Source organism: Ceratotherium simum, chromosome Y (genome assembly GCF_057802395.1).
Source record: "Ceratotherium simum simum isolate JZ-2026a chromosome Y, ASM5780239v1, whole genome shotgun sequence".
In the NCBI taxonomy this organism is placed as follows: domain Eukaryota; kingdom Metazoa; phylum Chordata; class Mammalia; order Perissodactyla; family Rhinocerotidae; genus Ceratotherium; species Ceratotherium simum.
Genome location: NC_141941.1, coordinates 5,145,961 through 5,163,194, shown reverse-complemented (window position 1 = coordinate 5,163,194; position 17,234 = coordinate 5,145,961). Strand labels below are relative to the sequence as shown.

The window sequence follows — 17,234 nt, the reverse complement described above, 5'->3', positions numbered from 1 at the left end:
AAATGTCTTCTAATGATCCCTTACTTTTTTTCCTCTTCTAACTGTAAAAATCAAGATAGCTTTAACACTTCAAAAGACTCTGGTTTTTGAAGATTTGGAAACATGGTGGCTATACACCAGTTTCCACCTCCTTCCCTTTTCTAACTCTTTGCAAAGGTGACACAACTAATCTAGAAGAAACATAACTGATGCGCGTCCACCAAGAGAAAGCAGAGCGGAGTCCCAGGCACACACCTGGAGCTTCAGGACGCAGGTGGGATCACACAGGTGAGGGCAGGAGGCAGTAGAGCCGCAGCCAGCTGCTCCCTCCTCACTGCCCGGGAGGACATTGGGGAGCAAAGGAGGAATCTTCCTTTGGGGGCAATTGGGGACAGCCCCTCTCTTGAGTGATCCCAAGGCTTTGTGCCCCTGGCCAGGCGAAAGAGTAACGCCAGAGAGAAACAGGTAGTGGAGCTGGTGTGGCCGCCATCCCGGCCTGCCCTAAAATGCTTTGACACCCACCTCCATGGTGACAGGACAGGTGTGAGCCCACCACACTGCCACTCACAGAGGAGACCCTGCCTGATGAATCGTCCTGTGCCAGTCTCCATGGGAAGAGACCACCGGAATACAGCCACCTGGCTTACAGTGGGCTGTGGGGGCGTCATTATTCTGAACTCTGCTTAGACCTTGCAGAAAGGGCCTGACCTGAGGTCTACTGCCCAGCGACAACGTGCAGCATCAGGCCACCAAACCCCATCTTCCTGAAGTTCTAGGAGGTCCCATACCAGCCAAGAGTGTGGACCAACCAAGACCAGTATCCATAATAATGAGCAAATGACAACACACGATCCTACACACACATGTTCCTTTCCATAGACTATCTAACTGTGAAGCATGAGACCATAAAGACACTGGGAGGAAATACAAGAGAAAAGGTAAATAATTTGGTGGGTAAAGAAAGTCTTTTTTAGCCAGTCATCAAGCCCCAAAGTCATGAAGGAAAGGCTATCAAATTTGATCATAGGAATTCATCAAAAAAGACTCTATAAATAAAATGAAAAGACAAACAAAAATGTAGAAAACTATTTGCAATATACAAGAATAATATTAATGTCCTTAATATGTAAATAGCCCACAAATCAATAAGAAAAAGATAAACAATCCAATAGAAAAGTGCCCAAAGAATATGAACAGGGAATTCTTAGGAGAAAAAAGACAACTGTGGACTAAAATATATAGTCTCAACTCCACGTGCAACAGAAAGAAAAATTTAAATAGTGAAATAGCATTTTTCACCTCATAAATATAAAAGTAAACATACTTTTAGAATCACACTATCTAGATTTGTTAAGATTATGAGGAAATTAGCATTCTCACAGATCATCAATGGGTGTCCCATTGTTGAGGGAAAAAAGGGTAAGACATTTTAGGCGCTATCTACCAAAATTCCACTTTTTAATACTCTTTAATCCTGCATTTTAATTTTGAGAATTTTTTTTTTGAAAAATGTTCCCACAAGTTCACATAGATATACGGAGAAGAATATTCACTATAGCATCACTTGAAATAGAAAAACAAAACAAAAACTTGGTGGGACTCAGATGTCCCTCCCAGAGGAATGGTTAAGTAAATTGTGGTATAAGAAAGATGAAACGAAAAATGAAATGCTGAAGTTGAAAAACGCCCAAGTATATAGTTAAGTGAAAACTGTAAAACAGTGTACAGAGCTTGTGTAAAATACTCAATAATAATAAAGATCACATCTGAATACTATTATATAACATTGGCAACACATAAAAAATGAAACCAACACAGTAAACCGTGAATGAGGTAACCTACTAGGGATGTGATCCTAGGGGGCACTCCCTTTCTATTTGTGTTTAATATGGATTACTTTGGTAATAGAAAACGAATTACAGTAACATTGGTTTATAACATTGTATAAATTTCAGGTGTACTTCATTATACTTCTATTTCTTACACAATGTTATAAACCAATGTTACTGCAATAGACAAAAAATTAAAAAAACAAAACAAAAAAAAACAAAAAAAACAAAGGAAGGATTTTGATAAGCAAAGTATTTTGCCTCCATAAGAAAGTAGCTTCTATAAAGTGAGAACTTTTATTTTTGTATCCAATTTCAAGTATTACCCATTAACACCTGTGTACAAGTTTACCCTCATACAATAACTGAAATTAAGAAATTAATACTTCCTTTAAAAAAATAAAGCTATTTGCGTTTCTAGTTTAAAAAAAAAAAAGAAAAGAAAACGAATTACACAGTGCGAAAATATTCAACTTAAAAAAAAAAACACAGATGACAGAGGCAACAATTAAGAACTTTTTTTCTCTTGCAAAGGGACGTGTGAAATACTCCTGGACAGGCACCACAGAACTCTGCTCTTGAACTAGCAGAGCCTAGAACCCAGCTGTCCCCTTGTCCTGATGCAGAACGGCCCCTGCAGGAACAGAAAACTGCCCCAACATAGAAGCGCAGAAGGAAGCAGGATGTCACTGGTCACTGTCCTCCAGCCCAGGCTCAGTTGGCACTAAAGACTCCCCAAACATACATCTCAGAGAGTGACAAGAATGGAAAATCCCAGCATGGGTAATTTTATTTTCATTTATCATAAATTCTTTTTTTTTCCTTCAATGCTGGAAGGAATATGAACCTAAATAAAAGTATTTTCCAGTAACAACATCACATGTACTATTTGAGGAAGCCCTGCATTTTGAAAGCACACATTAGGAACTCCCCAACAGCACAACAGCACATTCCCCTCAATTTTTTGGCACATGTCCTGAAGCTTAGCGTATACCTTTGCATCGAGCATGTGATTTTTATACTGTCTGCTCATTAAACAAGCTTGACAATCGTGGAAAGAAAATTATACCTAGGTGGGTCTGTACTAGCCATTCCTTTACAATTAATGGGTTGTCAGCATTTCCTAGACATTTCAAAACCTCATTATGTATCCTGCATTCGGGGAAACAGGGGTCTGTAGTGGAAACGATTTCATTTCTCTCCTGTCTAGATCTGCTTGAATAAAAAATCTGTTCATTAGGCAGAGGTGCTGTACTACCAGGCCCTGTCCCAAGTCCCTGGGAAGATCCTGTCGGTCCGCAGGCCCTAGTTCATGACGATCTCGGCCACAAGAGCTTACAATGATAGGACTGGAGGTCATATTTTATCTGATTCAGAGCTCAGCTGCCATTCCAAGCAGACATTCAAGATTTGATAGTCTGGGATAAACTAGTGGATTTCCTTTTTTTTTTAACTTCAGTTTCCACTTTGGGGAATTAGCATCACACTGAAGTTATTGAATTAGGCAGATTTTACAAACTCACGCATTTTTAAAAAGTGTGTATTTAGGATACAGTTGAAGAGAAACAATGCAAAAGGACCATGTGTAAACACACAAACACACTCTCTCTCACACACACACACACACTCCCAGACAAGTTGAAGTCTTTTGAAAATTCAAAAAGGGAATTTTCAATAAAGAAAAGCATCAGTGTGAAAATGAAATCCAATTTGTTGCTTGAGTAGTGTTTTAATAATTGCGTCATAAACGCCTTGGGATTCAGGAATAGAAAGTGTTGGCTGAATATTTAAAACACATCTTGTAAGCTAAGCAAAGTGATATGGTTAGCAGAGGCAAACTTGTGCAAGATTCGGGTGCCGTAGCTCTTCACCACGTCATCCTCAGAGTACAGGGCTTAAGAAACCGTGCCAACCCCACTTGATAAATTTCAATACATTTTTTGTTTGTTTGTTTAATTGAAAAAAAACAAAACAAGGAAAATGTCTGACCTCTTCAGGAATCAATATAATGCAGCATATATAACTTTTCAAAAAGAGTTGCCCTCTTTCATTCATCATATTAGCAAAGATTTTTTTGTTTTGTTTTAAATCGTAATGATCATTGCTAGCAAATGTGTAGTTAGCTGATACAATAAATTAGTATAAATAATTCCTTTTTCTAGTATTATCTTTTTATCAATTTCTTTGTATGAGCCCTTTCTCTATCGTGAGGATTTTCTTTTTACTTTACATAGATGCTGCACATGCTTTTTAACTGGTTTGTCATTTGTCTTTTTAGTCTGTTACTGCTTTTTTGACATCAGGAAATTTTAGATTTTATGTCATTAAACCCAGCAATTTTTTTCTTTTATTATTTATTCCTTTGCTTTTATGCTTAGAAAGACCTTTCTCAACTATATACCAGATAAATAGATCCCACTATATTTTCTTGCATTCTTTAGCAGTTCCATTTTCCAAATTCAATCTGCATGGGGAATTTATTTAGATAAATGGGGAACAGCAGTATAGCACATATAGCATATAGTAAGGAAGACAGAACAAGATTAAAATCCTAGCCACCATATATGACCTCATTTCTAGACCTCAGTTCCCTGTAAAATTGACTTCATCTTGACCATCAGCACTTTCTTCCTCCTTTTCTTCTCCTCCTTCTCTTCATCTTCATTGTTTTCATTATCATCTTCATCATTATTGGTATCATTCATCATCATTTTCTTCACCATCATCATCATCATCACCATCTTCATCTTCATCATCATCACTGTCACCATCATCACATCTTTTAAGGGCATGGAAAACACTTACTACAGCGCCAGGCACCAGTGAGGTAACTATAATGTCTCCCAAAAGTTTAATCATCCTACTGCAATTAATGTGTCATCTCTTCTCAGCCATCTCCCTTGAAATGCCACCTTTAAATTTACATGAGATTCTCTTTCTGGGCTTCCTGTTCTTTTCCATCATTCTGTCTACTCTGGAGCCAGGGCCACACTATTTACTTTTATTTAAACTCTACAGAGCATACTTTTAAACAAAAATGCAAACTAAAAAGACATTTAAGAATTCACTCCCAGGCCAGCCCCGGTGGCCTAGTGGTTAAGTTCGGCACATTCTGCTTTGGTGGCCTGGGTTCGGGTTCCCGGGTGTGGACCTACACCACTCATCTGTTAATGGCCACGATGGGGTGGCAGCTCACATACAAAAAAAAAAAAGAGGAAGAATGGCAGCAGATGTTAGCTCAGGGCGAATCTTCCTCAGCAAAAAAACAAAAAGAAAAAAAAAGAATTTACTCCATATCTAACTTTTGCTGCAGAAGACTGCTTGCTTTCCTTCTAAAGCATAAGAGTTTTATGACAGAACACTTCTACGTTCTGGTTCAGATCACATAAAAGCGCATCCCCAGCACAGTTCACCGTGACACACACCATAGCTGCAAAGTGACTGTGAGTCGTGTGTTATGAGCATTTCTCTCATCACATAGCCTTCATGTTACTGAGGAGACAGATAGGGCTTTGCTGTACAGAGCTGGAAGCCCGTGGGCATGAATTACCTCCCTTCCTCCCTGAAACCTGTTAAAAACCTGGAACTTGGGCTGGTGACTAACCACTGAAATAATTTCCAAGCCTCAATTTTGAGCGAGTGTTTGATAAACTGGAAACTCAGTTAATGAACATGTGGTCCATAATGGCTCTACATTCCTCTCTGTAAAGTGGACCATTATCCTTCCACACTCCCCGCCCACTCATAAACCTCTGCTCTGAAAGCAAAGGAAGGTAATCAGCCCTAGCAATCACAGGACGGCCGAGCTTGCCCTCCTGGGCCTGTGTGCTGTCACAATGAAGGCGCCAGCTGAACGCCCTGCCTTCCCAGTTCCTTGATCTGCTCCACACAAGGAATTTGCCTTCTAGTCCTTCATTCGTTGTCCTAAATGCATGTCACGGGTCTGTGAACACTCGGAATTGTTCTACCTCTGAATGTAAACACTTTCACCTTGTTCTGGCCTTTCAACACCTTTCCTACAATCTTGCTTGGACTTCCAATCCATCACCCCAAGCCACCAGCCCCTTCTTTCCTCATTCTCCTCCCAGAGTCTGCCACCTCCTTCAGTTGTTCTCTTGCTCATCACCCAAACTCCCATGCCCACTCATCTTTTGTGACACTCCCCGGCAAAATTTCAATCATCAGTCAACTCAATGATCTTTCTCTCTGCCCCAGCACTGGACTGAAAATTGCACAATTCCACACACTGATGCCAACCCCTGACTCTTGGTCTCCCTCCAAGCAGAGCTGAGCTCAGACTCAGTCCAGTAAGTCATTCCTCTGCCCAAGTTCCTCCACGCTTCTTGAAAGGGATAGCCAACCTCGCTGACCCCCAGTTCCTCAAACATCACTCGCTCTGCAAGCCACTACAATCCTCAAGTTGATAGTAACTAAATCCACCGGTCCCTTTTCACCCCTTCTTTAAATGATGCCTCAGATGTCCTAGCTGGTGTTGATCACCGTTTTTGAAATGCTCTTCACCCCTGAATTCCATGACCTCACTTCTCCTAGTCTTTCTTCTGTCTCTGGTGGCTCTTTCATTTTTCTTTCAGGGATTCTCCCTGTTTTGCCCTTCCTTTGAATGTTCTGGTGGGCCTTCCATTTTCAGTATGCATCAGAAGTGAGCACATTATTTTCATGTTTTAAAGAAGGTCCCATTTATCAAGAATAAGAGCGTTCAAAAAATTCGACATAGAAAATTGACATATTGAATCCCAAGAGAAATACACAGCCTTATGGCTCAGATTACATTCTATAGGGAACAAAAGAATGAAAGAATGAAAAAGAGAATATTGGCATTGCTTTTTTACGTCCTGCAGCATTAGTTTTCCAGGAATAAAAACATGGAGGTTGATTTCTAAACTTTTACCCTGGATTTAGATGGAGATAAATCTTGAGTCACAAGCTGCTCAACCACTTTTAATATTCTAGCAAAGCAATCTTATCCAATCCCACAGTTGGACCACATATGTAACAGAAGCCATGCTTTCCTAGCCATTTCAGCACCTTGGATAGGGCCTTGCAAATATCAGGCACCTGGTCCCCATGATTTCACCTTTAAAAATTACTTGTGGAGCAGCTACCATGGGCCTGGTCTATAGCATTCTAAGAGTAGACATCTTCTACATAAACTCAACCAGAGTACTTTTGCCCAGGTAAACAAACCTATTAATGGAGGGGCTATTTATCACACACTGCATTTCAGGCTCCCACAACTATTTTAGTTCAATGGTCTTAGAAAGAGTCCATTTTTAAATGGATAATCCATTAGACTCATATCCAATGAGCCAAACCCTAGTTAGAATTATACTGTATGTTTGCAATATCCAACTCTCCTCATTTGCAGAGTTTTCTTGTATTTCCTGAGGTTCTTGTGACTCTCCTGACCTCTTGCTAAATGAGGCCCTCCAATTTATTCTCCATTCCTCAAGACAGATTTGATGTGTGGCCATTGATGCTATGTCGCCCATGCTTAACTATATGTCAGGCATGGAAAAGAGGAATTCATTCTGTACCCTCCCCTCAGTTCATTTTCCATGAATCCATCCATTATTTTTCCTTCTTATTGGTTCTCTGTTTCATCCTGCACCCACAGAAGGTCCAGCGCCCCAGAGGGAAAGACACCAAGAGGAGAAACTGAGGGTTGCCTTATCAGAGACAGCCACTAGGGGGTACCACATTACAGATCCTGAACAACCGGAAATCAAACTCCTTCTGAAGACTTCAGGAGTCCCACTAGGATGGTTTGTGTTTCTTCCACTTAAGAAAAGGCTTACAGTTTTTGTTTGAAAGAAAGAATCCCACATAAGCCACTGGATCCCAACCCTTAGCAGTGGCAAGCATCTACATATATTTTTAATACAAAGGTCTGATTTGAAGCCAGAGATTTATTTTAGCATTCACCTTAATTGTTCTCGACTTGCATCTCTCTTTGTAGGATACAGAATTTGCTAGTCTGATCCTGAGCAAGCACTGATTTGTGATTCCTTCCTGTGGTTCTATTAATAGCACAGGGCTCTAAATAAATGCTGATTGCATGCAAAATTCCACCTGACAGACGAGCTGTGACCACTGCAAAGGTACCAGCCACAAATAAGATACCACTGGTGGGAACAACGTCCATCCCTCCACGTGCACCCTCTACACCCCCCTCCACCCCTGACCCATTCATAGGACTCTGGTAAATGTCACTCCATTTCCAGAAAAACAGCTAGAATGACACGCCCCCAAAATCCTTGGTGAGCATTTGAAAACACTGAGATTTTACCCATTTGTTCCTCCCCAGTGCTCCGTTGTTCAGAATTAATAGGGATTGAAAATCAGACTTTGCACGATTGCCCAAAGGATTCGACTGTCAGTGCGTCTTGCTGAAAAGATGGGGCTGGCTGCATCCACTGGCCACAGGCGCCTGCCCTTCCCTTTTCCAAACTGCTCAGGTACGTTATTGCCACCTTGCTTGGGACATCCATTCCTCCATTTCTGCTCTGTGATATTATAAGATCTCCTGGAAGAATCTTAAATCCCTCAGTAGCCCCTAAATTCTCTTAAGCCAAGGGTCTTATCATTATTGCATCCTTCCCTCCCCCTCAAAAAATTAGGCACCCAGTCGGCATCCAATAAACGTGCCTAATGAATGAACTAGCTCTTTCCCTGTGATTCACTGTTGACTGTACACCACTATGACGCAGCCTTTCTCATTGCATGGAAGGCAGTGGAATGAGGTAGTATAGACTTCAGGCTCTGGGCATTTGAATTCCTGCTCATCCCTGATTAATTCTGTAACCCGAGGCAAGTGTATTTAACTTTCTCCAAGCCTCGCCGCCTTACCGGTACAATAAGAATGATGACCATGTTACCTGCTGCATGGACTGTTGACAGCACAAAGGGAGGGAATGAATGTGAGGCCCGTCTGGGGCCAGGTGTGGGACATGCACTTAACAGGTGGTAGCTGTGACTATTAGAGTGTTGACCACCCCTCGAATGGCATAGCGGTATTAGAGCTCCCCCCCGTGTGGTTTTACTGCAACGCCCCTTTCGTATATGTGTGGTCAGTCTTTCCTCAGTTATTATAACAACACAAGATAGAGCAATCCCACAGCTAAGGATAAGGCAGTAAACCGTGATGACATGGGGTGGAATTGGCCAAGATGGACAATTAAATAATAAAGGTTCTTTGTTACAAATATGCCTTTACAGGTACCTGGAGAAAGGGAAGAAAGCTATGCTCCATATAATCAGGCTGCCTCCAAAAATTTTGAAAGAAAACGCTCTGACTGACAGAGGTCTGCCCTCTCTGTTGAATTCTTTCTATCTCAGCTACCCCTTGTGCAGGGAGCATTTCTTTTTGAGCAAATATCCCCATTTTATCTTATTACATAATTATTCAGAATGCTACACCCTTCTGTGTAATAATGAAAGGCTCTTCTTGGAGGGAAGGAATGTTCCTCAAAACGCTTGGGCGTATTGGACTTACAATCACAGAAATATCCTGAGAAATTAACGTAGTGGCTTAGGGGAAGGATTTTATTTTTTGGCAAAAAAAGAAAGAACACAATCATCTATTAATATTATATCAGAATTGAATACAGATCTTGAAAATTGAAAAATACTCTCCATTCTACTCTAGAGGGACTCATAGTAGAAAAACATTGGAAGTTAGACTTCTTAATGAGTCAGTGTAGGTATATATGCCATTAAAATTAAATAAAAATTAATCAGTAAGGGTGATGATACCAGCATGAACTTGCTTGCTAGCCAAGCAATGTCTTAGAGTTGTATAAGAAACCTATTACATTAAAATAGAGTGTTCTTTAAAGAGATAAACTATTCCTTTAGTTTCTGATTCACACTACAAAATAGTCTACTGATTTACACTACCACAGTGTGGAAAATGTAAATTGACTTACGTGCAACACTTTGAAAGAAAAATAAAAGGAGGCAGGCTTGTATTGCTGTATGTAAAAGCTCTAAGTATAATGGATTTTTCTTATCAATCTCATTTGGGGGAATGCTCTGGTTTTGTTTTTCCTTGTGTTCACCATGTGTACTCACTTATATTATTTCACAGGATGACAGAGTGTTCAAGAAGAAAGAAACTTAGAACTGGCTTTGTCTGAATCCTTCATGTCAAGATGATGGACCCTGAGACCTGGAGACTGAAGACATCTCTCAAGTCTCCAGAGACAGTTGAAGAGCTAGAAGCTAGAATAAGGGTCTTGTTTTCTTGTTTCTTAAGATGGTACTCCTTCCATGATTTAAAAGACAAAACAAAACTTGTTCTTACGATCACCACACTAGGTGACCATCATCACATTCAATTTGCTGCTTAAAACAAACCAACCAAAAACACTCTGTGGCAATGTTCAAGTATTTCCAAAACACTTAGATTAAAAAGTTAAAAACTATTAATTTAGTCCACAGAAAAAAAGAAGAACAAGAAAGAGAGAAGGAAAAAAAAGGAAAAGAAAGCAAATATATGAAAAGCCTAAGCAACCTGGTTGACTGGTGACCTTTGGACAATTTTGTCCAGATGGACCAACAATGTCATCTTGAGAGACGATATCACTAGAAAAGACAGGAAGTGAACGAGAAGTTCGGAGCCCACTGATTTTCCATCCTATTGCTAACCCGCTACTAAGACTTCTCCTCCACACTATGGAATCGACCCGAGACTGCTTAGCTGTGCAAAAGAAACTCGAGGAAAGCATGGCCACGACTATGTCATGTAGATGAGAAAGATTTATTGTTTAAAGACAGCCTCAATAAGAAGTCTTCTCAGTACCTCTGACAAAATGCCACATTCCTCAGGAAGAGGGTAATTTGCTGAGGAAGAAGGAGGGGAACAGAAGAACATGGGAATTTTGCAGTCCTCAGAGATGCAGCAGGAAGAACACAACCTCTAGAAGAAGGAAACACAATGGACTTTTGCAGCGATGATAAGAGCACCCATGGAAGACCCCTCGGCTGCTGCCTTGAGAGACTCTTCCAGATATCCCAAATCCACCACTTACCTAACTTTGCTAAAGACGAGGTGTTGCTCATATCTAATTGTTACTAGAAGAAGTGATGCTAAGGACTAACGCCTTGGATCCTTTTCTCCATCAATGTCTTTGATCACCGGCCCACAGGCCCAGACTTTCCCTGGCAATGCATCCATCGACAACCTCAATCACGCACTTGGGGCTGAAGATGCCTTTTGTATTCTGTTTACTGTTCAGAATTAGTATTTGTTTGGTTACCTTTCTCGGGAAAAAAACAAACAAACCATATTTGCTTTCTATAAAGGCATCAGGAACACAGGTAGAAATTCACAGGAAATAAGCTAGAAGGAGGAAAAGACTCAGCCACCTTTCAAGTATATATCGAAGATAAAGACACATACCAACACTCCAATCCATTTCCTCGGCAGCGTCCCCATAAGCGCCATGTTTACTTTTGCCGGCGAAGTCCTTGGAAGAGAAGAGGGCCGTGTGCACGTGAAGGTAAGACAGGACAAGCAGAAATGGTGTCTCGGCATTCCTGGGGCAAAAAAAAAATCCCAAGAGAAATATAAACACATTTGCCACTGTTCTGATTAGGATCAAACTATTATTACACAATGCCATTTGAAAATTCAGAAAACACCACAAAATGATGCCTAATATTGTACCTTTTATGCAGAGAAAGGGAAGTCTCCACAGTGTCTCTATGAAGCAACTCACTGTTACCCTCTACAGATTAGCAGACTGAAGTGCTACGTCCTTGAGACATTCTCTGATGACACAACTCAGGAAGAAATGTGGTGGAGACGGGCTGCTTTTTATCTTGAATTCTATTCTTCCCTTTCTATACAGCGATTAATAGGAAATCAAGCACCTTCAAAAGAGTATTCTCTTTGGAATACACACACACACACACACACACACACTACTACCTAGTAAAGACAGAATCTTGAGTTGTCAATTTCTTATATCAACACCTTTCTATTGCCAATTCAACTCTGTGTTCTGCCATATTACCCCCCTTCCACTATAGAACAAATCTCCCAAAATGAACACGCAGTTGTCAACACTGAAATCTTGGAGGTTAAATGGAACTTTCTTCGAACTGACCCAAATCTATAATCTGCAGAGTTTCATGTTATTGCAAAAGCATTTCTTAACTCAGAGTGCACCTAAACCGAGTCTCTTGTAATTGGTGAGAACACACAGATGCTCAAGAGTTATGAGTCACTGTCAACATGTGGCCCCTTTGACAACTGCTGTGAGCCCGGTTACTGTGGGAAGGTCAAGAGGTTCATGCCCAAGTCTCTGAAAGGGATCAATAAGTCACATCACTTCCTCTTCACATCTAGTTGACCTCTGAGAAATGCACTTAATTGCTGCATTTTGATTTCACATAATAGACTCAATCTTTATCTTTGTCCAGGAAAGCATCGGCAACTCCTTTCTGGCTAAAAGGGAGTACTGAGTGAGTGCCCTTTTGAAGGCTATTGGGGCACAAATGAAGGAGTGAGTGAATGAATGGATGGATGGACGAATGCAATTTCTAATAAAGCATTTGCTGCACTACCTAAGAATAATTTGTGTGCATTCCTTCTCCCACTAGACCTGGCATGTCATTTACATCTATGTGTTCCTGGCACCAGCACGGTGATTTGCAGGTAGCATAAGTACAGTAAACTTCTGTTAATCGATGAAATATTGCAACAGCTCTCTCAGCTTTGGCAGTTGCACCCAGCAGTCCAGTGAACTTAGGGAATGCATCAATGCAACACGGTTTATGTAAAAGTTGCTCTAGAGTAGGTATTATTATATATATATATATGTCTCTGGGCTTCTAACCTAAGTCAGAAGTCTCGGTCATTTTGAAGGGATCATCCCCCTTGTTGAGCATCTTTGCCAACCAGCAAAAGTTTTTAAGAAATAATCTATTTAATTAAATCAACATTGCTTTTATATATTTACTTCATACCTTAACTCCTCAAGATAACCAAAAACATTTCAAATTTAGAATTGAGTATCACAATTCTAGTAACTTGACCTCTGATAAATAAGCGGATGCATACTTTCCTAAATGCATTTCTAATTTCCTAGCATGAATATAGTTTGGGTTCCCTCAGCCCACACAGCACCTCGTGGGTCAGCTCCTCAGATCTACAGGTTATCACTTTCCTTTTAAGGTCGCTCCTTGCATTGATCTATTCCTCATCTTTTGAAACAAAATAAGCACACAACATCACACTTTGAGTGAGCCAGGCACCTCCTGTTCTCTGAAAACACATCAAATTCAGCAAGTTACTGTTAATCATTTGTGTAGTGCTTTACAGCTCCAGGGCTTGGAGGAGAATTGTGTCACTTCTTTTTTTTCCCCAAGAGTATAAAACGAAGGAATTTCGTTATTATTTCATGTTTAAGAAAGCAAAAAAAAAAAAAAAGTTTATAAGTGGCTTGTCCCAATTCTCCCATTAACTGGAATTAGAAGGCATGAGAACTAGAACCCATAATATCTGGTCCATACCTCTCACCATCACTACTCAGAAAGAAAACAACAGACATAAATGACCAGATGGAACCACTGGAGCTATCATCCTCGCTGAGGATCTACACATGTGGATGTCTACCAAGGCATTCAGGTATCCCTTTGGCTACTTCTAAGGGTAGATGCCCTTGAAGAACCTGGAAGAAGTGAAAATAAGCCATGATATATTATGGACTGTTGCCACACAGGGCAGCCTGTTAAGCCTCCATCCTAGTCATTCTGGGGGAAATTTATTCATACCTGGACAAACTGCACCTCATTCTCAAGAAGCAGATCATGGCCCTAAACACTGGCTTCGATTCCCCAAAATGAACATGAAATTACACTCTTTATACTCGTCCGTAAATAGACGGCTACATTATGTATGGGTACAATTTCACTCTCATCTGTTCTCCCATGTATTTTTGGATTTAAAGTTCAGGAAAATGGATGAGGAAGCGTAAAAAGTCAATCTTCCAAGCACGTATATGGTCATGGCCGGAAACACAGGATGTAACTGATAGAATTTGCTGAGACTGAAGAGCTGTTCCATTCTCAACAGCTTGAAAAAAAAAAAAGAAGAAGAAGAATGAGGCAGCAGTCAACATTTTTGGCAGGATCACGTGATCGGGACACTTTAAATGTGAGGTGAGCGTGAAAAAATAAATGATCAAATTGGCACAACAAGCAAATAAGGGAGCCCAAGATAAACGCCATTCACAATGAGGGTAGTAAGAGCACTCAAGTGGAAGACGCACCACCTGGGAGTTCAATCAAAGCCACGGAATGTGGCTTTTGTCTTGGAATGCAAAGGTCCCTCAGTGGAAGGTGCAAAGGCCATCAATGCGTTTATTATAAAAATATGCATATTTATAGAATTCTTTTTCTATCATCTCCCTGCAAAGCACCAGTTTTCATTCAGTAGACTAAACAGCACAGATACCTGCCGAGGTCCTGGGTGTCCAAGCAGAGTGATCAGGTTTTATATACAAAAACAAACCCAGAAAATGTAGAAAAGCATACCCAGCTTGCAAAAACACCATACCATGAAGATTTACCATTCCGGAATAGAGGTATATTCAGCGGTGGAATGTGGGCTAGACAGACACAAACCATCGGCTGCCCTTCACACACCTGGGGGTGACTGACAGCTTGCTCGCAGGCGAAGGAATTCTCGTTTAGCAATATCCTTCAAGAGAGCAGGAAAGGCCACTTCAGTCCCGGCCAGGCTTGCTCAGGATGCCTGGGTCTCCCTTGGTCTCTACAACCTTGAAAACTGAATGACACTTCAACGAGTAGGTGGGAGGGAGATTTCTCAATAGCAGCTTAACTCCTTTTTCATTAGCTGGAGCACTTCAGTAAACAACTCTTTTGAAAATTTATTGCCACTGTCTTGCAAGCTGTGTGAAAAGAGAGAACTTTCAGCCGCTACATGCCTTCCCTCTATTTGTTAAAAATACAGAAGGCAGCTCTGCGCCTTCCCAGCAACCTGCAATCATTTCAATCTCAGAATCAAAGGATTTACATCCTATAAATGCGAGAGTGAAAGATCTAGGCAAGAAGATGGCTATGGTGTTATTTTTTTCTGTCTGCCACGGAGGTCTTGAATATAATATTTCTCAGCTGAGGGTTTGACCTTTATTATTCACCTGGTGTCCCAACTTGAGTCAGCAGAGGAAGTAATTGGAATGCAAATAGGAATATCTGTGGATTCTTTCTGAGAGCCCTCGGATGCTGGTGATTAGAGTATGGCATGAAGCAGATAATGGCCTCAATAGCCACCCAGTGGAGCTCGTGTGACCACCACTGTGTACAGCAGATAGATGTATACATCCCACTGTTCATTTCCTCCATCAACGCATTTCGCATCTACTGAAAGAATGTTCTGCTGACATGATACTAGGCACTAAAAATACAAAGGTGATCTGGACCGGACCCTGCCATCAGCAACCCACAGTCCAGACAAGAGCATTAATGATTGGTCTGAGCTGCTTTAGGGGCCATGAGAGAGCGCATCAGATGATGGACAGAGAGAAGGAGAACATATCTCAACCCGGCAGGGGTCAGAACTTGCTCCTGGAGAGAGGCCGATGGCAAAGGTTCACAAAGTGTGCCCGTGTATGTGAATGCTTTCCATAAGAACGTTGGGGTCTGAGCTATTCCCATGTACGATGTTCAGAGATAAGGAAATGGACAATGTCAGAGACATATCCTGGGAATTTACCTGGTGAGCTAAAAGCACGGTTTCTACGGCATGTGGCCCCACACTATTCATTCAATAATTCAGAATAAGTTTTTCAATAAAAACCCATATGCACGGAAAGATGCCCAGAAACATATCACGAACACGTCAGCTTTGCTGTATGTTGGGTTGGGGAAGGCAAGTGGTTAGGGTGGAGCAGTGAAGACCAGCAACAATTCTAACTTTCTAATTTATACATTTTTATGCTGCTTTAATTTTTTAAAGTTGCAGACGTTACTTTCATAACCATAGAAAAATGAAGATATATCTAAAAAGTAAAAACCAAGACACAAAAACTATGAAAGCCAGCTCCTCCCCACAAAAACATAAGTAGATGAAATAGACATCCATGTCAATTTGCGTAACTAGACTTAAAATGCTGCCCTGACTTCAATCTTGCCTGCATCCTTCTAGCTACGACAAGTATCCCAGCTTCCCTACATTGGCCTCATTTGTGGGGCTTCACACTGGTCTCTCTTTGTGAGAGGATGCCTTACAGACAGCCTTGCCTGTGGTTCTGTAATGTTACTTTAGATTACATGGCTTTTTACCCACTGTGAAATAAACTGAGGATGCTAGACTAGGGACACCATCCATTATCACCCTCAACTCCCCAAGCCCATTCTGAACTTGCATTAAAGTGCCTGAGTTCATCCACGAGCCCCATGATAGAACAGGTGGAGGGAGGATGTTTTGATGCTTCTGGTTTTAAATTACCTGGCATTAATTCATTAAGTATCCTAACCCAGACAGTAGAAGATACTGAACTTCTAGATATTGAACTACTGGAAGAGAATGAGAATGGTCTGAATAATGATTTCTTTTGCTTCTGCTTATCCTCCACCTCCTCCTCCTCCTTCTTCTTCAAGTCCACCTGTGTTCTCTTTGGTCCCTGGCAAAGATTATAAGATTCATAACAAATTGACAAGAGGCACTGCCCATTCCCCGCAGTGGTAGAGTCTAGAAGCTTTCTAGACCAAGACCCTTCCTCTCTGGAGGAGCTCCTGGATAGGTGGACACAAGAGTCTTCATAGGTTATCTCTGGGGACAATGCAGGTGAGCAGCGAATGGGGACCACCGAGCCTAAGGGTTCATCATTACTTGTTCTGGAAGCAGCTAGAGGAAGTGTGGCTGAGTGAGCAATGCAGACAGCTCAGGAGTGCCCTAAAAGGATGGGAGAGCATCCTCTTGGATGGACCCTCCAAGAAAAACAAACAAGATAGCCTATATCAATCCCATCAGAGTAAATCTGATCTGTTAGGAATACCTCTGTTATTATTTTGATGCACAATATAAAGATAGATTATCTATTCTTCAGGTTCACTCCCAGCCTGGAGACGGGGAGAGAAGCCCATGAAGGACAGAGGCAGAAGACCCTCATGCTTCACCAGAGAGAACCTGGGAAGAGACCATAACTGGTATCCATTCTAAGGCACGGAAAGCGTAGCAATTCATTCAACATTGGGACCAAGTGCTAAAAAATGAGCTAGTATTTAAAAAATTGAGAAGTTTTCCTTTAAAAAAAATTCTCCTAAAATTGTTCCCCCTGCAAAAAATAGGTATTTCTGATTTCTCTTGAAGGTTGGGAAGTCAGCAGCTCTAGCGTGCATTCCTGCAGGACAGCAGTTAGCTGGAGTCACCACTCT

The 17,234-nt window shown here is 41.1% G+C and overlaps 1 protein-coding gene across 1 annotated transcript in view; it reads right to left on the bottom strand.

Moving 5' to 3' along the window:
- Nucleotides 1–17,234, bottom strand: part of LOC147911623 (steryl-sulfatase-like) — a 106,674-nt gene that overhangs the window by 54,885 nt on the left and 34,555 nt on the right. The window contains exon 6 of the mRNA XM_087427917.1: nt 11,230–11,366. Within this exon, the coding sequence (XP_087284043.1) occupies nt 11,230–11,366 (137 nt within the window). The remainder of the gene's footprint in view (nt 1–11,229; nt 11,367–17,234) is intronic.